Source organism: Cephus cinctus, unplaced genomic scaffold (assembly GCF_000341935.2).
Source record: "Cephus cinctus unplaced genomic scaffold, Ccin1 Ccin1_scaffold0709, whole genome shotgun sequence".
Classification (NCBI taxonomy): domain Eukaryota; kingdom Metazoa; phylum Arthropoda; class Insecta; order Hymenoptera; family Cephidae; genus Cephus; species Cephus cinctus.
The window spans coordinates 838,527-862,251 of record NW_014333329.1 but is presented as its reverse complement, the minus strand read 5'-3'; the positions used below and the strand labels follow the sequence as shown (position 1 = coordinate 862,251).

The following is a 23,725-nucleotide window of genomic DNA, read 5'->3' as shown; positions in this document are numbered from 1 at the left end:
TTATTCATAATGTTCAAATATGACAGTGATAGTGATTAGAGTATAAAATTATATTTATTATGATGTAGACAGTAAACGTCATTTATTACATTTTTAATGATTTTAATTGAAACAAAGGATATATATTATACATACAAATATTCTTCAATTGTTAGAATCATAGGACACCATTCGAATGAAATATTTAGGTGTGTAACAACATTATAAGAAAACTTAGATGACTATAGAAGAAATATAAACGTAATGATCGTTTGATAACACATTTAGTTCTTTGTGGGAACCTTCACAGAGATTGTCTTAACTTCCAGGTACTCCTTAAGTCCTTCCTCACCACTACAAGCAACATATGAATTAACGTTATAATTCTTGCCGAAAATAAGCGCACGTAAGATACAAATAGTTTACTTACAGTTCACGACCGATTCCTGATTTCTTGTATCCTCCAAAGGGTGTCTGAGGAGTTATAGCGTCATAACAATTCACCCTAAAATCATAATCAATCATCATGTAGGTTTTCAAGCTTGATATGAAATATTCATTTATGTAAGATTAAATTAATTTAAATACCAGACACTTCCAGCATGTATAGCTTGAGCAAACGTAAGAGCTTTATTGATATCTTTAGTTATCACACCAGAAGCAAGGCCGTAGTTGGTCCTGTTAGCACGTTCGATAACTTCATCGAGAGTATCAAATTTTAAAATTGATTGTACCGGTCCAAATATTTCCTCCTTGGCTATTCTCATATTATCGGTGACATTAGAAAACACCGTTGGCTGAAACAGCATTGAAAACGAAAATGAAATAATTATTAATTAAATTCAAAAACAATTTTTCTCAACTCACCTTAATAAAATATCCAATATTTCCTTCACGCTCACCACCAGCTTCTGCAACAGCTCCTTCCTTCTTACCAGACTCAATCAAACCAATGACTTTATCAAACATTGCTTGATCAATTTGCGGTCCTTGCTGCATCTTAGGATCAAAAGGGTCACCGACTTTTCTTTCAAGTGCTAAACGCTTGGCTTCTTTAACAAACTCGTCATAGATTGTGGATTGCACGAAAGTACGGGAACCAGCGCAGCAATTCTGTCCATGATTCGCAAAAATTGCGTCATGTGCGATTTGAGCAGCTTCCTTAACTGAATGCAAAAGGAATGTCATCAAATGAATTACGTGATCTCAAGTAATATGAAAAATTAAAATTGATTAACATACGGTCAGCGTCGTCGAAGATAACAAGAGGACTCTTTCCGCCAAGTTCCAAGCTGACCCGTTTCAAGTTACTATCCGCAGAAGCTCTCAGAATTCCATGTCCTATCTGCATCAACAAATAATACGTAAAGGTATAAAGATCATTGATATTTTCCCTATCTAACAAAACTTGATATTAAGTATTGTATTTTAATTCATACTTCTGTAGATCCAGTAAATGCCACTTTATTGATATCAGGATGTTCTGCAATAGCAGCACCGGCCGTAGGACCGTATCCAGGAATCACGTTAATAACACCGGACGGAAATCCAGCTTCTTTGGTGAGAGCTGCCGCATAAAGTGCACTCAATGGAGTTTGTTCCGCTGGCTTTAAAATAATTGTGCATCCAGCAGCAAGAGCAGGACCCCATTTCCAAGCAAGCATCATAAGAGGATAATTCCATGGAATAATTTGACCAACGACACCAATTGGTTCTTTGCGTGTTAACGTAAAACTGTTTCCATCTGAAGTGGTAACATCACAGGTAAATTGGAAGATGTAAAACTAGTGTGAAAACACTGGACTGTAAATTTCATAAATTCTGTAATAATCCAATAATCTGGAAACAACGTTACCACTGGGAATAGTGTGTCCATGTATTTTGTCGCACCAGCCGGCATAATAACGTATGCATTCTATGCTGCATTGAACATCAAACAAGGAGCTTTCATAAACTTTTCCATTGTCAATAGTTTCAATATTGGCAATGTATTCTTTGTCGCGGTCAAGCAGATCGGCAAACTGTGAATAAAGGAATATTTAAGAAGTTAATAAAACAGTGTCTTGACAATTATAAATTGTTTACTCTCAGAGATTTGGATATATACCTTGTGCATCAAGACAGCACGAGCTGATGCATCTAAATTCCGCCATTGTGATCCTCTCGTAAAAGCTTGGGTTGCCGCTGCAACTGCTTTATCCACATCAGCCTATCGTTCATGTAGTTAATGTTCATAATTATTTTTATCATAAATTATTCAATAGAATTTCTCATACTTCTCAATAAACACGCAGTAACGAACATATCAGCAATATTACAATATCATACTCAGGGACGTAAAAGTTATGCAGATCAAATTTTTGAGAATTTTTACATTATTCAGTAGGAAATTCTAATATTGCTAATGTTTCTCTTAATAGATACTAAGCCTTTATTGGGTTTATAACTATGTACTTTACCTTGTCCCCTTCAGATACCTCTACAATTGTAGCACCTGTTGCAGGATTTTTAGTCGGAAATTTCCGTCCACTTACTGCATCGACAAATTCATTATTGATAAATAGCTGTAGAGAAAAGATTAAATTTCACATAATTTACATTTTTTAAATATCATAGCGGCATTTTTTTTAAATGATATCTATCGACATATAAGCTATACATATTTGAGATAAGAGACATATTTTAAGCTTATATTATCTTGCGAGAATGAATAATGCAGTAAAATGTATTTTCCGCTAAACGCTTTTAAATATGCATGTCCTAGCAAACCAATTTGTTGTATTTATATAACTTTAACGTAGCTGCCATATAATACAATATATTGTATGTAATCTCGATATAACTGTTTTTTGAGTTCTAATCGTGAGTACTCCAATCGAAGATCGTTCTCCTTCTTTTTAGAAAGATAAGAAATATATAGAAAAGTAAAGAAATGACTTCTTGCAAGGTGACGCTGATACGTGAAACGTTTTTTTTAAATTATGTATATAGGATGTATTTCTTGAAAAATTACAAATGCTATCTCAGCAAACATAATATTACATAGTTAACCTGCGTGTGTGATTTTGTCTTGCAAATATAACGTGAATGTAACAGCGTTGCTATATCAACGTTACGATAATAATTGGGGAATTATAACTACATATAGGATAAACGGCCCAGTAACTGACTGTGTTCGAGATTGTGACCTCGGCGGCATAATTTTGACTGCCATAAATGCAGTTTTTGTCGAATTCAATTACCGGCTAATTAAAAAGCCTAATAGCTTATGCATCACTTTAATTTTCACTATAATATACAACCAAGTGGCCTTTTCTTAGCATGGAAAAAGTGGATTTTAAGATGCAATAGTTTGGAATGAATATTTCATTTTTTCTAATATAAGAGCGCTACATTGTTAAATATTATTGTAATAATTTAAAATTATTCTGCTAGATACATAGTAGCGTTACAAAGTGAAATCTAAATTAAAATAATTAACAAGCAACGTCTCTAACGATTAGTATTACTACAATAATTTATAAGATGAAGAATAATAATACATTTATTAGAATCAGTATGTTATTTTTTAAAGCTATGGTGTTATGTTATTTAACTATATTTTCTATCCTTGCTTTATATGTACATACTGACGTTAGTTATTATGCATGTACAGGTTAAGTTCTTATCACGTTCAAGTATAAGACGTGGTTAACTAATATACACAGCAAATTCCAGAACTGTAGTATTTCGATACATACTTGCGTGTATTTAATAATCGGTTTTGGGTCCGCCATTTTTTCACAAATTTAGAGATAAGTAAGGATTCACAAAAGCAGCTGCTGGTTCACAGTGTAGTTACATCAGTCTTGAATTATCTTGTTATTATCAGTTTCTTGGTTCACTGATTGCGGCGTGAGCTTGTCGCAGCACAAACATATTTATCGTTCAAAAGAATGCCTACTCATTATTCGTTATAAGTCTATTTTTGCCTTTGTGCCATTCATGTAATATAAATGGGAAAACTCAATCGGTAAGTTCAAGCATTAATGACGCTGAGTGTACAAATTAATTATGTATAGTAGCACATGCTGGAATACACACGCTACTGATAACGTAACTAAATATAGCTGTCCCAAAAATGAAATCGGGAGGTGTATACATACAACTAGAAAGAAGACATAAGTTTACGTGGAGGTGAGAGACTGTCCGACTCTTGGGTCATAATTGGTAGTGCCAATTGATGCAACTCGCGGCGCAAATATTCCAACCTTTACGGCCGGTGTATGGTGATCTCAACTATACAACTATGTATGTACCTATACCATTCCTGGCATAGTTATAAGCAATAGCTATCCTCATGTGAGGATGAAGCAGGATGAAGCTGAAAGGAAAAGAAAGACATAGGCTGGCATATCTTTTCATTGGAAATGGCAGCTACAAGGAAATAAGTGAAAAGGATAAAGGTATTGAAATCTACTGGAATAAAGTTGAGTAATTGATGTGTATGATAGAAACAACATCAGATAATAGTCCCGGATACGTTATACATTGACAAGTGTTTATCACAATAATATATAATGATAATATATTATTATTATTTTACCATAGTAATATATTCGTTAATGTCATAGGTCATTTCTCCGCTATGAACTCCAATTTAAATATGAATTGAAGTAGTTTCGTTCACCATCGATTTTAACTCATATCTGTTTCTATTCAAGTGTTAATACAGTGTTAAGATGCTGTTATGAGGTCTAACGCAAAGATAAGCAGTGAAGCAAAAATTGATATTATTTATGATAAGTAATCATCCGTGCACAAAGTAACACAAGTAAAGGCTTTCATTATGGGCTTTATACTTTCCTTGTATGCATTATATTTACAAACTTATTTTTAGTCTCTGGCATAATTGCATTATAAAAGAAGATTACACGTCACGTTATTTCTTACCGCCTAAGATTAATGTTTTTCTATAACATATGTATATAGCGAGTTCTTTAAGTGGGCATAACTGAAAATAGTAATAGGGCAATCAATAAATATCTGTACTCATCAATTAAATTTCATCTCTCAAGAAAATTTCGTGACAATATGTACAGATCAATCGAAATACTCTTGATTACAACAATTATTCTTGATCGCGTAAGTTGGAAGAATTAACGAGGCAAACAGTTTCACTTAAAGGCCCGACCGCTAGTATTACGTGTCGTATTTGTCGTTGAAAACAAAAATTAATTTCCTGAACAGAAATTAATTCTACGTATGCTGAACGTTTAAACTGAAAGTACTTGATTTACATACATATTTACATTTAATTATATATACATATATCTAACTCAGAAAGTACATACTGTCCAAATAGATGTCTAAAGTGTCTTTTAGGCATCTTATATGAACAGGATTTATATTCTGTTGGAGAAATTTTCAATACTTTAGATCTTTGCGCATGCGCCTCTTTGAAATGGGAACTGTTGAACATCTGCAAACATTATTTCACAATGAGCGTCAACGATGCCCTGGAGTGGGGATGCCGGTCGATCCGTACTTAGCCACGGTCTACGTTTCAGGACGTTTTTGAAACTTACTACACCATCTATAAGGAAAATTTAATTTTAGTATAAATTTTAAGTCGATCAGTTCAGCATCAACATTGAATAAACATTTTTTATATTATGCCTATACGCATACGTCATATTGATACATTGAATGAATGCTCCATACGGCCGAGCCTAAAAACAGAAGAGGGGTCTACCAGAGTTATATATATGGAACCCCCTCTCTATCAAGTCTGGCAGTTCACTCGGAGAAACGGTTTAGTACGGTTCGAGTCAAAACGTGTGAACAAATAATTGTAAAAATGCTAGAGGCTAAACCTGATCCTAATCCGACTATTAAGTATACGAAGGTTAGTAGGCAATACTGCAAACTATTTGAAATTTGTATCACTTATGACTAATATTAGTAAGTAATCTAATACTTAGCTTAGATAGATAAAAGACTTTAGGCAGCAAAATAATTATAAATTCAGTCATCAGGGTTACTACATTCTGTCAAGTTTCACAAAAATTTATATTGTTCCTATAGCAGCTTTTATAGGCAATACATTGGCGAGAAAGAATGCCTTCCAAAGTAACTAGTAGTAAGAATATGCAAGCACAAATACGATATGTTTATTCTGTAAAACTTTAATTACAAAAAAAGACAAAAAGGTACGAAATAAGGTTAAAAATTACTTTTTCGTTTTTTAACGATATTTCTTATATTATTATTTTAATGAAAAAAAGGTCGGCGTATTTTTTAATCTGTAGATTCTTCTCTACAAGGCTACTTTGGTGGGTTTTCTGTTCGTTCCAAAAAGTATATCTATTTTTCAGAAGGAAAATAAACTTAATTATAATATGTAAACGAATTTATACGAATGGGAAGTTATTTAAATAAAAAAGGTCAAATATATGACAAATGTATTTTTTGTGAAATTTTTGTACAATGACTGGCATTAATACGTGTATCGTCGGTTTCGGCCGATTTCTTTTCGTAGAACTCGGTCCTAATAAGACGTAAGTCTTACCATATTCGATATCAACTTTATCATAAATGATATTCCAATGTTATTACCATTTCATCGTATATGATAAAACAGAATATATTTCATTTTATCATAACATGAGTTATTCCTTTCTAGCTGTTCATTAACAACGAATGGGTTGATGCTGTAAGCGGTCGTAAATTACCTACTATCAATCCTGCAACTGAGAAAGTCATTGTGGAAGTGGCGGAAGGTGATAAGGTAACTTAAATATTCTGAATGTAAATTAGTACTTAAAAATGGCTAGTTCAGCCATTCCGAAAGTTATTTAAATCATTGGAGAACTGGAATAATAATAACGGGTTTAATCTTTCATAAGGCTGACATAGATAAGGCGGTGGCTGCGGCTAAAGCAGCATTTGCAAGAGGATCCGAATGGAGGCGGTTGACTGCCAGCGCCCGTGGAGAATTATTAATAAGGGTTAGGCCCAATTTTATCAGAAGCATAACAGAAGTAAACTTTACTATTTATAGCATAACTAACTATATCCGTTACATCTAGCTCGCTGATCTTATCGGAAGAGATATTAATCAGATTGCTAGCTTGGAGTCTATTGACAACGGCAAGCCATTCTCTAATAGTTTTCAAGAAGTCTACGGAAGTATCAAAATATTTAAGTACTATGCGGGACTGGCCGATAAAGTTGGAGGACAAACGATGCCTACTGGTGCGTGATTATATCCACTCAAATATAATGATGCATAAGAAAATTTCTAAACGTTATTTCGTACGTTACAGATGAAAATGAACTTGGATTCACCAGGAAAGAACCTCTTGGTATAGTCGGTGCTATTATCCCATGGAATTATCCATTTATTCTTTTGGCCATGAAACTTGCACCAGCATTGGCAGCTGGTTGCACTTTAGTACTTAAACCAGCCGAACTGACACCCTTGTCTGCTCTTTATATTGGCACTCTTATTCAAGAAGCTGGCTTCCCCAAGGGAGTTGTAAATATTGTACCCGGATACGGTGCCACTGCTGGTAATGCTCTTGCTGAGCACAGTGACGTCAGAAAACTGGCCTTCACTGGATCTACAGTTGTAAGTATTACTTTTGGAACGTAAACAATTTTTTAATATTCGCCAGAATGTATATAATAAAAATTAAATGCTTTAGGTCGGACACAAAATTCTTGAGGCTGCTGGAAGGACTACATTGAAGCGTGTCACATTGGAGCTAGGAGGAAAAAGTCCTCTTGTTGTTTTCGACGATGCCGATTGTAAGGATAATTTAAATGTGCCTATATTGTAATGAAGATATGATAAAAAGCCGAGAAACTTATAATAATGTCACTTTTTCCAGTGGATAAGGCTGTAGGCTATACTTGTCATGGTGTCTTCTTAAATGCAGGACAAACTTGCATCGCGCCCACTCGTATTTTTGTGCAATCATCAGTACATGACAAATTTATTGAAAAGGCAGTTGCATTTGCAAAAACAGTAAAAATTGGTGGTGCTTTCGAACCTGATGTGTTTCAAGGGCCGCAGGTAAGAACAATTGACTTGTATGTACTTTTAATTGTTACTTATTTAACCAAACATGGCACTTAAAATTATTATATGTGTTATAGATCAGTGAATTGCAATTCAAAAAAGTACTCGCTTATATCGAATCCGGAATCAAGGAAGGAGCAAAATTGGAATGTGGCGGAAGTCGACATGGAACTGACGGTTATTTTATACAGCCAACTATTTTCAGTAATGTTACGGATGACATGAAGATCGCTAAAGAAGAAGTAAGTTCATACACAAGTATTAATAACAAAAAGAGATATCTGACTCATATTGATTGTTTAACTCAGTCAATCTAAACTATTTTAGATTTTTGGCCCGGTCACGTGTATCTTGAAATTTGAAACTTTTGAGGAAGTTGTTCAAAGAGCAAATAATACAAAGTATGGTTTAGCATCTGGTGTCTTTACTAACGATATTACTAAGGCTTTGGAATTTGCTAAAGCCATTGAGGCTGGATCAGTTGGGTAAGTGAATTTTCGAAATTTTGTTTTAAGCAATTACTTCAGTTTAATTGAAGAATGTTTTTTATCCAATATGCATAATATGTTCAACAGCATCAACCAATGGGTACTTCCGGCACCACATTTACCATTTGGCGGTTACAAGCAATCTGGCTTTGGACGAGAATTGTTAGTATTTTCTTCCCATATTAAACGAAATTCAATGAGAATTATTTATGTAAATTTTTTTCTTTCAGGGGTACCAATTCTCTTGATGAGTTTCTGGAAATCAAAACTATTTCTATAAGTTTGCCAACGAACAACTGATTCCACCATTTTTATCATGTTATGCCAAAATTGATATGATTCTGTGATATTCCACCACCAAATTCGTTGTATTATAATGCGTTATTCTTTATGAAGCGCAGATGATATAAATTGAATCATAATGAAAATTCAAATTAGTGAATCCGGCTTTTTTTTCCTAATATTTAGATATTTTTCCGACGATATCTGTATTGTTACTTGGTTGTTATCATTAGGGACATTCAAACTTGAAATATTATCCCACCAATCGTTAATATAATTTTAAGAAACAGAATATTTCAAGAAACAAGTATTTATGGTCCATTATTTTCCTTTGATCAATCTTTTCTCTGACAGAGGTATTATTACTTATTGCAAATTAATGACGAATAATATTATCATGGATTAAGGAGGAAACGAAACTCATAACTATGTATCCTCAGATGCAGTCAGCTACTGTGGCAGCAATAATGCTGAATATAAAATGACTAGTTTAGCCGAGCGAAAAAAAATAGGAAAAAAAGAAAAAGAGTCCGGACCCTGTCTTAAGCGCTCCTCCCACTCGCCGAGACTACCGCGCAAAAATTTGCGCGCACACAATTTTGGGCAACTTCCAGCACTTCTAAATATTCTTGGCCAGGATTTCTGATTTTAAAGTATTAATATCTAACTTTATTGATGTAATGAAATATTTTAATATTCCAAACATTTAATTTATTAATATTTCAGTATGAGCGTAATTTACTTTAATCTTCTTCACTTGGTTGTCACTAAGACTTTTCCCTCATGGGGAAATCGCTCTAAATCATTTTTCGAAGGAAAAGCAAAGAGAGAAATTGGAACAATTATTAGTTACGCTTAAATCGATGCATGCGGCTATTGCATCTGTTTATAGATGTATAAATATGTTTATTACGATAGAAATATCGGCGATTTGTCGATGACATAGCACCGCGGGCGCACACGTACATACACTGACCATCATTGATGCCTTTCCGACAGTTTCAATATTATTTTTCGTTTCTGCATATTGAATATAATAATATTACGTCAACGAATTTACAAAGTTGAATATTAACAGGGCCTGCAATTGATAATTCTGTATGATTATTCACTTACATTTTCTTATGAAAACCCATTAACGCGAACTTGGCATTCCTCCCATTGGAGACAGCGATAAAGGAAAAAAAGGAAGGAAGCTCGGCATTCCTTCGGTCTCCCTCAATCCCCTCGCCGTACCAGGGTCCGGCGTGGTAAGCATGCGCTTCGGCAAATCGTGCAACTTCGATTCTTCCATCGCGCCTTCAATGTTATGTACTCCTTAAATATAACCTAAAAGGTGTCAATCTGTTTATAATGTAACTTGTTACTTAATTGATAATGGATAATAATACAGAGTCTATACCAGAATTGTTAGCGAATCAAAGACAGCTTCAGCGTGAAGAAGATTTCATCATTCGCACGTTGTCGAAAATCGATAAGCAATTACATGCTCTCCAGGTGAAAGAAGCATAAATATTATTAACTTTTTGGAAACCTATTTTTTTAATGACATTTAAAATATTGAAATTACAGGTAGAACAACTTCATTTATTAAACCGTATGAATACTGAGACAACTAGTACACCTGCTGCAAGTACTACACATACAAACTCCAAATGTCTTTCAAATAATGAAAATGATTCTATAGAAAATATACTTAAAGAACTGGACCTTACTATACCTTCATCAACTTTAAGTCCTGAAGAGGAAGTAGAAGAAGATGAAGATGACTAATAGGTTTGAGACTAACAATATTTTTTCAATTAAAGCGTAATTGCTTTCTCTTATAATGTGATGATTACAAGATAATTTATTGAATAAGTTTGGTGAAAAAATAAACTGTACCAAGTAGAAATGGAAATAAATCTATTATTTTTGTACCTTAACTTAAGTAGCATCTATTCTATACAAATTTATTATTCTGTCAAAAGAAATTAGTTGACGAGTACTATTTTATTTTACAAACCACAAGAATCGTTTTTTCTCAAATATTAGATTCTATTTCACGACAAATCTAAAATATATATTATGATGGATAGCCTTGAGGTGGTGGCCCAAGCTGTGATGGATCATCAACGAGAGTAGGTGGTTTAAATTGTTCTGCAGAAAGTCGAGTGAAAAGTATTCCAACACCTTCGATTAGTGCTAATAACACTCCACCAATTATTGCACTGCCTGCCATTGCTGGAAGACCATTTCTCGCTGCGAGAATACCTCCTGTAGCTGCTCCACTGATAATGGAATTCCATGGATCTTCCTTGCGTCTGAAGTGTACAAGAGTGCAGTCAATCGTCGAAAACATGCCTCCCCAAACAGCAAAATTTCCAGCGATTATAGGTGACCGCTGTTTTATAGCCGTTAAGCTGCCCAGGAGACGTTTATTTATTCCACTAGGTGCATTACGAAAGCCTTTAATACTTTGGAAAACAGCACCTCCTATGGCACCCATTGTAAAGGCACCACCACAATCATCCACTATCCTCCAAGGGCATGGTTCTCTGGCATATTCCTCCATAACTTATGTTTCTGAAACCGAAAATTTTTGTTAAAGTTGTAAGGTTATGAATCAAAAAAGTTAGGTTAAGGTGATGACATCAAGATCGACAACTATTAAGATATATATATAACACACTTAGAAATTGTTTGAAATATAATCCTAATAAGATTAGTAACATAATCAAATACATTTTTTTTATAATTACCGTAAAATATAATGGAAAAGATTCGCTTGTTAGAAAAGCGAATCACTCGTGTTAGGACGTCTGCGCTGAAGAACTAACTACGTTAGTAAACTTCGTGCCACCGATAACTTTACAGTGAGCAATTTTTAAAGATCAAATTGATACGTTTGATTATTTGAAACAAGATGCATAATGATATCGTTCAAATTTATGCAACCTTTCAGGTCCTATGGATCTTTTGGCTTTTTCAAGCATTTGTTTTGATCGGACACGTGCTAAAAACCCACAGATATGAATGTGGTTACTTTTTATCTACGCTACGCATTCATAACTTTTTAACAGAATATAATGATTGTAATCAATAACTTTATTGAGTATGACATCATAATAAAAATATAGATAGATCTATTAACAAACCCATAGAATAGTTCATTTGTCTCATGCCCACTCAATAAGTTGTATCGTACGTATGTAAAGAAAAGCTAATGCGCAGCTGCAAATGTTCTAAATTAAAACGTTCGAAGGTTTCCAAAAATACATCCCGCTACTGGTTAGTCTTCGTGATCCCGTCACTTTGAACGTAAGTGCATTAAACTACATATTTTCAGCTTATATGGTTCGACTGCTTTGATATGTTCAGATAAAGATGTGGAAGGGTAAATAGCTCCAATTGCTGACTAAAATTTAAACCTACATTTTGCAGTAATTTAAATCAAAGTAGTCGTAGGACGAAAAAAACTACCCGGTATGATTAATTTTTCACTGTTAAATGTAACAGAAAATACTGTAATGTATTATTTATGTAATGTATATATATATGTATATACATATACATACTAACATGGTAGAAACAGATTTGATAAAGCATAAATGAATTATTTATAAAATGCATATTTCAAAGTGCATGTATGAAATTTAAGTGAGTCATTTGATGAAGTAAAAATGAAGCACCATGTAGAAATTTAAAATACAGCACATGTCATTAGTACACGCTGTTATGATGTAAAAAACAAGATACAGATTCTGCATAATAAATGAAATTACACAAATATGCTTTTCATCTGCTCCAGTATGATGACTTATAACACCTTTATGTTATCAGGACTTCAATTTCACGTGGTCAACATTTTTCTTGTTATTATACGGCTCTGTACTTATCAAGAGAGCCTCCTATTTATTCGGACATAATTCTCTATTTTGGCTATAGAATTAAAAATGGATGGAGCCGATGAAACTACTAATAAAGCTGCTGGAGATTCTTGTCCGACTGAAGCTGCAAGTCCAGCACACGTCGCTCCTGTCGCTGCACCGACATCCGAAGCAGAATCTGTAATATTGATAAAAAAAGTTACAGACGTTAAAGAACCCACAGAAGTGAGAATAATTTTTAATACGTATTCAACTGTCGCTTTATGATAGAATGATTGTACACTTTTTACAATATTCACTATTTTACATTATTCCGTGTAGGATGCGAATTCCAATGAAAATTCTACGGAATCAAGTAATAACAACCAAACCGAAATATCTAAATTGGAACAAGAAATTCAGGTAAATTCAAATCAACCCTGCCTTCACTGAAAGTTTCAAGTGAAATAATATGAAATTATGAGAATTCTATTTAAAAACCGATTGGTAAAAATTATTTAACTAAGTCAATATGCTTTGACAATAGAAAAGAACTTATGAGAGGGATAATTATCAACAAAAATTGATGGACACCGAAAAGAAGTTGGATGCCTTACAAGCGTCGTATAATGCCGTGGCCAATGGCGAAGGCGACGAAATTAAATTGCGTCGCGAAAAGGAGGATCTAAAAAATATGCTTACTCAGACGCAGCTGAAATTAGAAGAACGCAATCGTATGGTTGCCAATCAGGAAAATCAAATAAATGCTCTTACTAAGCAGACATCGTCCCTGAAGGAAGTTGTAGCGATCACAAAGCAGCTGTTAAACATCCGTAACATGGAAGTTAAACATTTGCAGGTCAGTATTTTTATGCTATCTAACATATTTAGCATGTGCGGAAAATCTATTGTTAGTTTATATTCAGTAAAAATGTAAATGTCTTTTCAGAATGACGTGGACACTATGGAAGCTAAAATCACAGCTGAACGTGATCGACATAATGATATGATTAATAAAATGGATGCTGCAGTACGACTTAATGCTGACTTGAAAAAGGAGTATGAGACGCAATTACGACTTTTCCAAGATCTTCGTGGGAAGTACGAAGAAAAGGTGACATTGCTCACGGAAGAAAATCGGGCACTAGAGAATGCAAAACAACCAATGGCATAATATGGCATTTATTTTAAGAACTGATACGTAATGACTGCTTTTATAATGATATTTTGTGGTGCTACTGTGTTATAATAATAAAAGCAAAATTTGGCTACTGAAGCGAAATTTAATGTGAATTATTCCTAGTTGTTAATAGTGTTTTTTTCTATATATTGGGGTATCAAAAAAGAAAAACTATTTCTGCTATATTAGCAGTTATCGGTATCTATTTCTACTATCCTCAATATTTACAGTGTCTAGTTACTGCTGGAGACTTCTTCCATGTGACGGCATTCTCTTTAGCAGTATGTGCTCAGTCATTATTGTAAATTCAAGTTTTTATACATAATACTTTTGTAATATTCGCTACGGATGACATCAATGGAGTCTGCCTGACTCAATGAATATACGCATATCCACTAGATGGCTCTGTTTCATGAGCGGAAACGGATAAACTGTTGGTCTGCCTTTCACGAAAATGGCTACGTACTTCTATCTGGAATGAAATGTCAAACTCTTATTGACAGGAGTTAACTAATTGTAGTGCATGTGATACGTTATACAGTATGGCGTACTTATTTCAGCCTGATTATGTGCGCTACGTATGTAGTTGCGGATCTTTAAAACCCATCTCAAAAATGTATTTCTGCCGTCATTGCTTGAAAATTCGGTGTGGTTACTGTGTCTGTCATGAGGTAATTTTATGAATATTTTTTTACATATTTGTAATGGTTATTACGTAATTTAACCCTTCTTGAAAAAATATTTATGTATTTAACCGACTATAATTTCTAAGAACTTTACCGTATGATACTTTTAAACAGGCTGATTCACATTACTGTCCTAACTGTATGGAAAACTTGCCATCAGCAGAAGTACGACTTAAGAAGAACAAGTAAGTTAGAATGTTTCAGATGCAATCTTTTAAGGTATTGTAATTCTACGTGTAACTAAATGGTTTTTATATTATTTAAGGTGTTCCAATTGTTTTGATTGCCCTTGTTGCTTTCAAACATTATGTACACGAGCAGGTCAAGCACCTCTGAGGCCACCTGCTTCCTCAGCAGATGCTAAACAAGATGTTAAGGCTACTCCAAAAAAGGTGTACTACTTGTCCTGCTCTTTATGTCGTTGGACATCTAGGGATGCTGGAATTCCAGATCAATATGTGGGTATGTCCATTGACGTACTTTAATATAATAGACTGTACTAAATTTTTATTCATATACCATTATTTTTCTTTTTATTAAGAATTAATTTTATAGCAATTTGAACTCAAAGTTATACTGTTGCGTACAAATAATTATAGTAAATAATATTTTATTTCTAGCTACTGGAGGATGGCCTGAGCAAGAAAATCCTAATTCTACAAGAATTAGTACACTGATTGATTTTCACAAAGTTCTTGCTTCTAAAGAGAAGCAGGAACAACAGCGTAAGAAGTTTCCAACGAAACGTACATTTCTACAATATGTGAGCACTACAATAAAAATGTATGAATTAGACTAGCCTATAGAGTGTAATACAGTGTAATATTATTTTACAGGAAAAGTTTGGTTTAACATCAGCCATGGTACGCAAACGTGCTGGGAAGCCGCTAGAACCTAAGTCTCTAATACAGCACTCTGATCAGCCTGCACCAGCAGTTGCAAACGAAGAAGTCGATGACTTGCCAGCAGGAATATTTACAGAAGCTGTAGATATAACCAAAAGTAAGTAACTTTCTAAATCGTAATAGACAAATGGTATATTTAAGTTATTGTTTTATAATGCAGTTACTACACTGGAACAACGTTTACAACATCCTGACGTACAGGCTGAGAAAATTAATGAGTTGCGTCCACAGCACAAACAGTTCTTAGTGAAGCGTTCGCAACGATGTCGCGGTTGTGAACATAATGTCAGTAAACCAGAGTACAGTCCGCAGTCTATTAAATTCAAAATTCAACTTGCTGCGTTGTAAGTTTTCTGAAACATTGACGCCATCCTTTATCATTCAAGAAAGTATCATTTCAGTTACCATGTGCCCGAGATTCGCATTGTGACTTGCGAACCACTACGTGTTGGAGTTGCTAGTGAGCTTTTACTAAAAATTTGTAATCCAACTCAACATCAGACTCAAATAAGTCTTCTTCCACTCGATACTCCGACAACGCCTACAACTGTAACTGCATCTGGAGAAGAGCAAGAGTTAAAGCGAGAAAATATACAAATGGTATGAATTACAACGTTTAGAAATAATTTGTATTGTTATAATACAGCATTGTCAATAATATTTTGGAATCTAAATATAGGGAAGTGAATCACCGAATCTGTTACCATTGGCTGTACGACAGATATCTGTCACGGAAGATCCTAAACCGATTACTGTAGTGTCCGGTGCTGAAATAGCTTTGCCTGAATGTCCTTTATTTTTACCACCCCGAGATGATGCAGCTGAATATGATGAGACTAATGACGCTAGTCATTTTCAAGACGATAAAAAGTAAGTGTTATAGGGAGATGATTCTGTACATTAATGAACGTTTAAACGTTTTATATATTTGGTTTACAGGGTGGTTGTATGGCGCAAAGGAAATAAAATCGTGGTACGTTTACATGTGACTCCATTCGCTAATGAGCAAAACAAAGGAGAACCTGTAATAGTAGGATTTGTTTTGCGACATGGTTACGTGAATACTCTAGCGACTTTGGAACATAAAGCCCCTCAGAAGTCAGAATTAAATGTTCAATTATTTCTGACTTTGGGAAATCTCGTTGGTACGGCGTAAATTTTTTTTCGACCGTAAAAGTAATGTAATTAAAGCCTACAAAGCATTAGTGTGGAGTCACAAGTCTTTTAATAAATATTGCAATGCACTTTTTTATTTAACTTTGTATGAAATCAGTAATCTGTTATAATTTATGCATCCAGTAACACTAGCACACTATCATAAGTAACGTGATTTGTTAGTAAGCTTTGATATTGACTTATAATAGTATTATACCGAAACAAATAAACGTTTAAAGTTATTAAATTGTTCATTTATTTTCGTAATCTTAGCAGATAAAAGATATTACAGTGAAAAAATTTATATTGTTTTTAGATGTTTATTTGAGTAAGGTAATAAACCATACACAGTACCATAGTGTTAATTTATAGCCTGCGACCACGGCGACCTCCCTTCCTGCGCGTAGAGTCAGAGGGAATTGGTGTAACATCTTCAATTCGGCCAATCTTCATGCTTGAACGGGCAAGAGCACGAAGTGCAGATTGTGCTCCAGGTCCTGGAGTTTTTGTTTTGTTACCACCAGTGGCCCTCAATTTAATGTGAAGAGCAGTGATCCCAAGGGATTTGCATTTTTCAGCAACATCCTACAGAATGTTAAAAACAAATTGATTTTATCCTTAACAACAACAATATGACACCACAGCCTATGTAGCTTAATTTAACATGTGTATCCTTCTTGTATAAAGGAACAAGTCATAAGTACAAATTCCCAAAGTTAAAAGGATCATTCACTTTTCCACAATTCTGAACGCACCCTAAGATAAGTTTCTAAAGAAAATCTTGGGTACTGCCTGAATGTGGTGTTTGGATGTTAATACATCAAACAAAATTATAAATAATGTTGAATATTATGCACCAGCATATAAGATCATATACATTTCAAATGTTATGTTAAGAAAAAATGAAATACCTGAGCAGCCAACATAGCAGCATACGGTGAAGCCTCATCACGATCAGCCTTCACCTTCATGCCTCCAGTGACACGAGCAATGGTTTCCCTGTAACAAGTAGCATGCATAACCTTAAATTTGTTACGTTCATAATATAGGTTATGTCATACCATTTATGTGTGCATAATTATTTCTAGTATGTACCTGCCCGATAAATCAGTCACATGAACGAAAGTGTCGTTGAAGCTGGCAAAAATGTGTGCTACTCCAAATACAATTTCACCTTCACGGACCTGAGGACCAAGGGAGACCTGGACTTCTTCTTTCTGTACCTTTCCTCTTTTAGGTGCCATTTTTCACTAAAAGGAACAATAACGTGAAAATAACTAACCAAAAATACTCACGTTTATATAGTTGTCTTTTATAAATTAATACAGTGTACACAAGATGCTGTACAGCAAGTTCAACCGCGTATTATTCTGTTATCCATGACAGCCGTGTCGGCAAAGCGCGAGTCACCTCACGTCGTCAAATATTAATCCACTAACATCTTCATATTAGAAAGTCGAAAGGATATATTTCTCACGAAAAGTATTCTCGCTTCTCAACAGCATGATATGGACACATTATTTTTAATACGGATATATTGGTTTATACGTAAATATCGTAAAATAGTACCTACTAAAGATCTTTGCGTACAGCCCGTCCGAAACAGGAAGTTCAAAAAGAAAGCACTTCCTGCGCGCACTCTATGAGATTAAAATATTTTATATCAGATGCTGAGTTTAGGTAAAAATCTTGAGATAGAATACTGCAGTATATTAGTTAATCGGTTTACTACTTCTTTTTTGGCTGAATGATTGAAAATCAACAATTGTTTTAGTGCAATAATATAAATATTTAAATTTTATATGAAATACGCCCTCAAGCGGTGCACAAGTGAAACATTACATAGGTTGGTAACGGATAATCAACTTAAGCCCGTTTCCTCCGACGTGATTTAAGCCTAGTTCAATTTTTTAAATATAGTTTTAAGATAGGGTAACCAGAATTTAAACTTCGATTAACGTCGGAAGAAATGGGCATTAGTGGCAATTCTAAAATCTCGATTATAAAGAAATAAAAATGTTTCACTAGATTAAAAAAATAAAATGAAAGGTATAAATATAATGTATTCGAAATATCATAGTAAAATATTTATATTTTATTTTTAACTGTTAAACGTTCTATTTCTCATTTTGGTTTATTAGAGATGAATTGTATAAACAGTAATAGCAAAATATTAAATTAACTTTTTAACACTCGGTAAATAGTATTAATAGATGGTTACGCTAATCCGTATCTTCCGATATATTACCATGTCTCAGACTGGTCGAAGGTTGACAAAACTGTTGTATATTTCCTCGAGCCTAAAATAAGTTGCAATAACATAAAAATTTAACACATAAAAAAATATTTTAATGCGTTACTACATACCCCTACCTTTCTCGATGATACATTTCTGGCAGTCTTTGGTGACGAGGAAGTAGGAGATGTAATTGTTATGTCTAGAGGATTTTTCATACGTTCAGCATTTTTCCCTCGACCTCGACCTCCACCGCGGCCTCTTACTGCCCCTCTGGTGGATGCTTTTCTGGTTTTATTTCCCTTACCAGTTGCTTCATCATCGTGATTATGTTCTGCATCATCGTCGCTTAGTACAATAGCATTATTTTTTTCGATATCCACAGTTTCGAACTTTCGTTGTGTACTTTCAAACATTAGATCCGCCTGTTTTGTAATGTAGTAAAGAGAGAATATATACTGTTAGGGTTATTGAAATTCATTTTTCAGTAATTTGTTTCTTTACCAAACTCACATCAAGTGCTTCTTCTTCCTCTCTGTCGCGTCTTTCCTTTTGAAACACTTTTATTTCTTTTTTTATTTTTTCTGGCGTATCCACAGGTTTCGTTTGTAAGTACTCGACAGTTTTCGACATCTGATGGCTGGACAAGTATAATTGAATTAAGTTATTTGTTTATAGATTAAATTTATGTTATAAATAGTTGTTGTATGGAAAATCTTACTGAATAATATCTTTGAAAGCATCGCTATCATTTTTCTCGACAAAACGAGATAACGCTTTGTTTAATCCAGTCACTGATAGAACTGTCAGTTTATCTTGATTTTCTTTCGATTCAAAATATTTAAGTATTCCGCCTTGTACGCTTTTTCGCCAATCTTTATCATTCTGGGAGAAATATCAATTTTTAAACTTTATTTTTAGTTTAACTTTCACGCTTGCTCAATAATCGATGATCTGTAGAAACTATACATACATCATCATACGCTAACAAATCATTTGTCTCATCATCATCTTCAAAAGGATCAGTGCATTTACGTTTGATATTTTTTTCTGGTGCTTTTCGAAATATGATCATGTCCATTGGATTTGCTACTTCATCACAATATTTTTGCGCGAGCCTATTAAAATGTTAGTCAAATAAAGTATAATCAATTTCGTAAATAGAATTTAAAACTATAGTTTTAAGTCTGTATGTACCTTACTGTGTTAAATATTTCTTCATTACTGGAATAGAAAACTCGAAGACGAATTAATGGCTGAGTTGGTTGATCCGGATGTCCTTTGATTATTAAATTACAAAATGATTGGTTATCAATAATTTAGAAACTAATTATTTCTAGAAAAAAATGGTTTAGTTACACACCAGTTAATTGCTTAGAGGCTTTGGTTATCATAGTTTCTTCAATGTAGTCATCTACATAATCCATTACACGATCAGCCATCACTTTACTATAATCTTCACCAATATCAACGTCTCGGAGAACTATGTTGTCAAACACAAAAGGCCTGACGGTTTGTAAGTATATTTGTTCGACTTTAAAATCATTTCCATTGACGCTCAATATACCAATACGTTTTGGTACTGATTCTGCTTCACACAGTGAAGTTGCCACAGAACTACCTAAAAATACAGATTTATTATTGATACTTAATTAGAATTCAGAAAAAATACAGGTTTTTTTACCAGGTTGACAAATGTGATATCCAGTTTCAGCAATAATTTCTGGATTAATGCGACATTCGTGTTCATGACCCCATAAAATGAAATTAAGACAACTGGGCAATCTGTCTTCCGGAATGTATGGGCAATTTGGGCGTTTTACTCGATTCTGATGCAAAACCATCATATTGAAACACTGCTCAATATCAAGATGGGATGGAAAAAGTACTTTCACCTGGAAACAGTTATTTTTAATTAAAACTCATATAATGTTGGTATTCTAAAGAAAACAAAGTGCTTTCTATTATTCCAGTATACCATGTATGATCTAAACAATCGTGATAATCTTTGATCATTTATATAACTGATTCCATAGAGACATATATGCGTGCTACCCTTTTTCAATATCACAGGTGACATTGTTACTTGAGTTAAGTCTGTCCATTTTCCAAAATAATTAACAAGACCAGTTGTTGATAAAAGGTCTAGAGATCCTATTGTTCCAGAACCTGAAAATATATTGGGCAATATTATATCATATATTATAAGGATACAGAATTTCATATATTGCAAGTAATACTTGGATCATCATGATTCCCATGTATAGAAAATACAGGAATGCTGACATTTAAATTTGGATCTTCGAAGTTTGCTGTTTTGTATTGAAAATTCTCTTCAGGATCGGACAACAATTCAAATGTTGGTTCTCTGTAATGTAATATGAAGAGTTATTTTACACGAAATATTTTATATTACTAGAAGATGGTTTCATATACCTAGAGCCTAAACAATATTTTCTGAGCAACTCAACAGCTTTTAATAATGTGCCTTGCGATGGTTTAGTATCATGAAATAAATCACCACCAAGAAGAATAAAGTCAACATTATTGTCCTTAGCATGTTTTAGTATTTCTTCAAACGTTTTAATGCTGTCCTGTTCTTGGGCTGTGAAAATATCATATTGCATCCATTTGTAGAATAGCTGGTTATCAGAGTAATAAATTTGATTATGTACTAAGATATTAAATTTTGTAATTAGGAATGATTTTACACTATGAAAACTTATTAGCCAATTAAATATTTTTTAAATTAAAAAGTGCATTCGTATAATGTAGTTATCACATATTGTGCATGAGAAAAGAGCGGGAAACAAAGAAGTACATGGTTGATCGACATAGCAAATATGCAGCAACAAACCTCTTTTGGTACTTTCTTCATAACCCAAATGACAATCAGTAGCAATTAATATATTGAATGTATCATCATCCGAACGTTCTTTCATAATATCATCAGCAGAATCGTTTTCAGACATTATTATTTTATAAATCAAAAACGTCACACTTTAAATAGACTTTCAGTGTACTACGCAATGCACAGACCTCTTTCAAAAATGATGTTTCTCCCCATTACATCAAATCTTCTATAACTTTTTATTACCGTACAATAGATAGCAGCACCGGCATATTAATGCTAGCAAGGTCTCGTCAAGAAATTTAATCAAATTATGCGCCAAATTGATAAATCTAAATCCATTTAAGTATATAAATCATACTACTGATTGACTTAAATGATACAAATATAATAGATTTCATGAAGAATCATCAACTTATTATCGAAAAAAGAATACCAAAAGAACTGTCTCAAGCTTTGTCCATAGACATATTCTAATATAAGAAATAATAAAAATCTTCAAAAGTAGTCGCTTAAAATATAAATCATCAACGATATTAAACCTAATGAATTAATTAACATCATTCATAGTTAAAATTAGTGGCAATTAGCAATGAAAATTGTTAAAGTTTCCAATGTACTACAGCTATATAACTTGAAGTTGAATTCACAGAATCAGTAGCTCGATATCCGAGAATAGTTATGAATATAGCCACCAGAGTAATATCTGGCGCTGTAATAGCAAAATAGTCAGGATCGGTAGGGGTCAGGAGTGGCGCCACCTAGCGAGATCAGTCGACAGTCGTCCTCTAAGCGAGGTGCAGGAGGTTTGTTCGCCATATTTGTTGTTGTCGTCGATGGGGTAGGCTAGAGAATCGGGTAGTGCGGTGGTAGTGCGTAATCGCGATATAAAGGATCTTTTTCGCGTGCGCCTGTGTACCGGTCCGGCGTTCCCGTGAGGTCTCGCGGACACCTTAGCAAGATGTCTCTTACATAAAACTGGCGGGGCACGGCTCAGCTGTCCTGCTTCGAGTGCGAGTGTGTGTACTATCGTTTCAGTGTGCTGGTTTTATAACATCTTGGTGGTAGTACAGGGTGTGCAGTGCATCTGTGAGGAACAGTGACTCGTTACAGGGGGTTAGGTAAGCAGTTGAGAAAGGGTTGCGATATACGTAAATTATAAACGGTGTTTTGTGGAGCGACCACATGAGGGTGGGATAGGGTGTGATGATCAAGTGCGAGAGAGAAAGAATCGGTGGATTTCTTTGTGTGTTCTGTCGCGTGTATATATGCATGTTAGCGAGGAAGAGAGAAAGATAAAGAGTGATTGAGAATTATACAGTGAGAGGGTGGCTCCCTTGGCTACGGGGTCGGGGTCGTCGTACGTTCTTGACGCGAGACTGTCGACCCACCAAGGTCCTTGCGCCACATCGGTTTTTTCACTCTCGCCAATATCATCTTATGTTATTTTATTCTGAGTGGAAATGTGGCTCTTGGTAGTTGACGTTGCTTAACCTCTTAGCTTTGACACTCGCACTCTTGTGTGACGTGTTGCCTGCTTTTTGAGGTGTTGTGAATGTTCCAGGAATAAGTATGTTTTCTTGCGCGAGCTCGATGTGATACTTGGACATACCAAGTGCTCGCGGGGGAAAAAGCCGAGTTTGCTTCCGAGAAAATCAATATGCTTCTGGCGGCGAACGTGAATCAGCTGTTCTCATTTATATTAAGTTCAGTTCCTAGCGTTTAGGATGCATGCAGTTATGGTAGCTCGTAAAATGCTATAGATATTTCAATTAATGTTGATTTACGTGGATACTGCGAACTGTAAATTGAATCATCTGTTTTTTCTTTTCATTCGAAAATCACTTCGTTTAATTAAATTAATAGTTAAAACAATTCTTGTGTTGTGTATCGAAACGAGTACAAAGAATCGTTTCAAAGCGCCAGCAGTCAACGTCTTATACAACGTGTACGCCATACTGCATCATAAATCAGCTGTTCCAGCAGCCATTCCGTCGACTCATTAGACTGTGTCCTTATATTACATCTTTTTTTTTTTTTTTTTTTTTTT

General features: G+C 34.4%; 8 protein-coding genes across 13 annotated transcripts; 4 read left to right on the top strand and 4 right to left on the bottom strand.

Moving 5' to 3' along the window:
* Positions 1–65: 65 nt before the first annotated feature.
* Positions 66–4,107, bottom strand: LOC107270206 (retinal dehydrogenase 1). The gene is made up of 10 exons (XM_015745007.2): positions 3,720–4,107; positions 2,439–2,543; positions 2,087–2,188; positions 1,835–2,000; positions 1,419–1,723; positions 1,222–1,324; positions 847–1,145; positions 568–776; positions 410–484; positions 66–333 (listed from the first exon to the last, which is right to left on the bottom strand). The coding sequence occupies exons 1-10, from the start codon at positions 3,753–3,755 to the stop codon at positions 264–266; spliced, it is 1,470 nt and encodes a 489-aa protein (XP_015600493.1). The 5' UTR covers positions 3,756–4,107; the 3' UTR covers positions 66–263.
* Positions 4,108–5,724: 1,617 nt separating this feature from the next.
* LOC107270205 (retinal dehydrogenase 1) lies at positions 5,725–8,974 on the top strand. The gene is made up of 11 exons (XM_015745006.2): positions 5,725–5,866; positions 6,644–6,748; positions 6,867–6,968; positions 7,050–7,215; positions 7,287–7,591; positions 7,668–7,770; positions 7,854–8,038; positions 8,122–8,286; positions 8,372–8,529; positions 8,620–8,694; positions 8,763–8,974. The coding sequence occupies exons 1-11, from the start codon at positions 5,819–5,821 to the stop codon at positions 8,830–8,832; spliced, it is 1,482 nt and encodes a 493-aa protein (XP_015600492.1). The 5' UTR covers positions 5,725–5,818; the 3' UTR covers positions 8,833–8,974.
* A 1,071-nt stretch (positions 8,975–10,045) lies between these two features.
* Positions 10,046–10,699, top strand: LOC107270209 (snRNA-activating protein complex subunit 5). The gene is made up of 2 exons (XM_015745014.2): positions 10,046–10,311; positions 10,387–10,699. The coding sequence occupies exons 1-2, from the start codon at positions 10,192–10,194 to the stop codon at positions 10,585–10,587; spliced, it is 321 nt and encodes a 106-aa protein (XP_015600500.1). The 5' UTR covers positions 10,046–10,191; the 3' UTR covers positions 10,588–10,699.
* Positions 10,700–10,704: 5 nt separating this feature from the next.
* LOC107270208 (mitochondrial import inner membrane translocase subunit Tim17-B) lies at positions 10,705–11,826 on the bottom strand. Its single transcript, XM_015745013.2, has 2 exons — positions 11,556–11,826; positions 10,705–11,379 (listed from the first exon to the last, which is right to left on the bottom strand). The coding sequence occupies exon 2, from the start codon at positions 11,366–11,368 to the stop codon at positions 10,880–10,882; it is 489 nt and encodes a 162-aa protein (XP_015600499.1). The 5' UTR covers positions 11,369–11,379; positions 11,556–11,826; the 3' UTR covers positions 10,705–10,879.
* Positions 11,827–11,988: 162 nt separating this feature from the next.
* Positions 11,989–13,944, top strand: LOC107270207. Of its 3 annotated transcripts, none has more exons than XM_015745009.2 (5): positions 11,989–12,114; positions 12,742–12,908; positions 13,005–13,085; positions 13,210–13,521; positions 13,612–13,944. In XM_015745009.2, the coding sequence occupies exons 2-5, from the start codon at positions 12,750–12,752 to the stop codon at positions 13,834–13,836; spliced, it is 777 nt and encodes a 258-aa protein (XP_015600495.1). In that variant the 5' UTR covers positions 11,989–12,114; positions 12,742–12,749; the 3' UTR covers positions 13,837–13,944. The 3 variants fall into 3 exon arrangements, with proteins under 3 accessions (XP_015600495.1, XP_015600496.1, XP_015600497.1); XM_015745010.2 differs by having other exon boundaries at positions 12,043–12,114; positions 12,637–12,908; XM_015745011.2 differs by lacking the exon at positions 11,989–12,114 and adding an exon at positions 12,143–12,279 and having other exon boundaries at positions 12,637–12,908.
* Positions 13,945–14,247: 303 nt separating this feature from the next.
* On the top strand, positions 14,248–16,830 carry LOC107270203 (dynactin subunit 4). Its single transcript, XM_015745003.2, has 9 exons — positions 14,248–14,513; positions 14,643–14,713; positions 14,794–14,990; positions 15,149–15,291; positions 15,365–15,530; positions 15,594–15,777; positions 15,835–16,033; positions 16,113–16,303; positions 16,373–16,830. Exons 1-9 carry the CDS (start codon positions 14,385–14,387, stop codon positions 16,587–16,589), a joined length of 1,497 nt encoding a protein of 498 aa, XP_015600489.1. The 5' UTR covers positions 14,248–14,384; the 3' UTR covers positions 16,590–16,830.
* On the bottom strand, positions 16,821–18,245 carry LOC107270204 (40S ribosomal protein S14a). Of its 2 annotated transcripts, none has more exons than XM_015745004.2 (4): positions 18,162–18,245; positions 17,684–17,838; positions 17,500–17,587; positions 16,821–17,173 (listed from the first exon to the last, which is right to left on the bottom strand). In XM_015745004.2, the coding sequence occupies exons 2-4, from the start codon at positions 17,830–17,832 to the stop codon at positions 16,955–16,957; spliced, it is 456 nt and encodes a 151-aa protein (XP_015600490.1). In that variant the 5' UTR covers positions 17,833–17,838; positions 18,162–18,245; the 3' UTR covers positions 16,821–16,954. The 2 variants fall into 2 exon arrangements, with proteins under 2 accessions (XP_015600490.1, XP_015600491.1); XM_015745005.2 differs by having other exon boundaries at positions 18,158–18,237.
* A 417-nt stretch (positions 18,246–18,662) lies between these two features.
* Positions 18,663–22,031, bottom strand: LOC107270159 (double-strand break repair protein MRE11). 3 transcript variants are annotated; one of them, XM_015744897.2, is made up of 12 exons: positions 21,864–22,031; positions 21,261–21,429; positions 21,065–21,192; positions 20,803–20,993; positions 20,509–20,719; positions 20,188–20,445; positions 20,022–20,103; positions 19,798–19,942; positions 19,546–19,709; positions 19,338–19,464; positions 18,956–19,249; positions 18,663–18,888 (listed from the first exon to the last, which is right to left on the bottom strand). In XM_015744897.2, the coding sequence occupies exons 1-12, from the start codon at positions 21,889–21,891 to the stop codon at positions 18,811–18,813; spliced, it is 1,875 nt and encodes a 624-aa protein (XP_015600383.1). In that variant the 5' UTR covers positions 21,892–22,031; the 3' UTR covers positions 18,663–18,810. The 3 variants fall into 3 exon arrangements, with proteins under 3 accessions (XP_015600383.1, XP_015600380.1, XP_015600381.1); XM_015744894.1 differs by lacking the exon at positions 21,864–22,031 and adding an exon at positions 21,682–21,857; XM_015744895.1 differs by lacking the exon at positions 21,864–22,031 and adding an exon at positions 21,682–21,857 and having other exon boundaries at positions 18,962–19,249.
* Positions 22,032–23,725: the final 1,694 nt, after the last annotated feature.

What these genes read in the sequence shown, in the direction of transcription:
- LOC107270206 (XM_015745007.2), bottom strand. Translation starts at nt 3,755, where the DNA reads ATGGCGGACCCAAAACCGATTATTAAATACACGCAA. An exon ending in CGATTATTAAATACACGCAA is followed by an intron (nt 2,544 to 3,719) that starts GTATGTATCGAA and finishes TTTTCTCTACAG; the next exon opens with CTATTTATCAATAATGAATT. An exon ending in ATATTGGATATTTTATTAAG is followed by an intron (nt 777 to 846) that starts GTGAGTTGAGAA and finishes ATGCTGTTTCAG; the next exon opens with CCAACGGTGTTTTCTAATGT.
- LOC107270205 (XM_015745006.2), top strand. Translation starts at nt 5,819, where the DNA reads ATGCTAGAGGCTAAACCTGATCCTAATCCGACTATTAAGTATACGAAG. An exon ending in AAGTGGCGGAAGGTGATAAG is followed by an intron (nt 6,749 to 6,866) that starts GTAACTTAAATA and finishes ATCTTTCATAAG; the next exon opens with GCTGACATAGATAAGGCGGT. An exon ending in ATGTGTTTCAAGGGCCGCAG is followed by an intron (nt 8,039 to 8,121) that starts GTAAGAACAATT and finishes TATGTGTTATAG; the next exon opens with ATCAGTGAATTGCAATTCAA.
- LOC107270209 (XM_015745014.2), top strand. Translation starts at nt 10,192, where the DNA reads ATGGATAATAATACAGAGTCTATACCAGAATTGTTAGCGAATCAAAGA. An exon ending in AGCAATTACATGCTCTCCAG is followed by an intron (nt 10,312 to 10,386) that starts GTGAAAGAAGCA and finishes TTGAAATTACAG; the next exon opens with GTAGAACAACTTCATTTATT.
- LOC107270208 (XM_015745013.2), bottom strand. Translation starts at nt 11,368, where the DNA reads ATGGAGGAATATGCCAGAGAACCATGCCCTTGGAGGATAGTGGATGAT.
- LOC107270207 (XM_015745009.2), top strand. Translation starts at nt 12,750, where the DNA reads ATGGATGGAGCCGATGAAACTACTAATAAAGCTGCTGGAGATTCTTGT. An exon ending in ACGTTAAAGAACCCACAGAA is followed by an intron (nt 12,909 to 13,004) that starts GTGAGAATAATT and finishes TATTCCGTGTAG; the next exon opens with GATGCGAATTCCAATGAAAA. An exon ending in AATTGGAACAAGAAATTCAG is followed by an intron (nt 13,086 to 13,209) that starts GTAAATTCAAAT and finishes CTTTGACAATAG; the next exon opens with AAAAGAACTTATGAGAGGGA.
- LOC107270203 (XM_015745003.2), top strand. Translation starts at nt 14,385, where the DNA reads ATGGCGTACTTATTTCAGCCTGATTATGTGCGCTACGTATGTAGTTGC. An exon ending in GTTACTGTGTCTGTCATGAG is followed by an intron (nt 14,514 to 14,642) that starts GTAATTTTATGA and finishes ACTTTTAAACAG; the next exon opens with GCTGATTCACATTACTGTCC. An exon ending in AATTCCAGATCAATATGTGG is followed by an intron (nt 14,991 to 15,148) that starts GTATGTCCATTG and finishes TTTTATTTCTAG; the next exon opens with CTACTGGAGGATGGCCTGAG.
- LOC107270204 (XM_015745004.2), bottom strand. Translation starts at nt 17,832, where the DNA reads ATGGCACCTAAAAGAGGAAAGGTACAGAAAGAAGAAGTCCAGGTCTCC. An exon ending in GTGACTGATTTATCGGGCAG is followed by an intron (nt 17,588 to 17,683) that starts GTACATACTAGA and finishes TACTTGTTACAG; the next exon opens with GGAAACCATTGCTCGTGTCA. An exon ending in CTGCTATGTTGGCTGCTCAG is followed by an intron (nt 17,174 to 17,499) that starts GTATTTCATTTT and finishes AACATTCTGTAG; the next exon opens with GATGTTGCTGAAAAATGCAA.
- LOC107270159 (XM_015744894.1), bottom strand. Translation starts at nt 21,796, where the DNA reads ATGTCTGAAAACGATTCTGCTGATGATATTATGAAAGAACGTTCGGAT. An exon ending in AAATATTGTTTAGGCTCTAG is followed by an intron (nt 21,193 to 21,260) that starts GTATATGAAACC and finishes ATTACATTACAG; the next exon opens with AGAACCAACATTTGAATTGT. An exon ending in GATTGTTTAGATCATACATG is followed by an intron (nt 20,720 to 20,802) that starts GTATACTGGAAT and finishes AACTGTTTCCAG; the next exon opens with GTGAAAGTACTTTTTCCATC.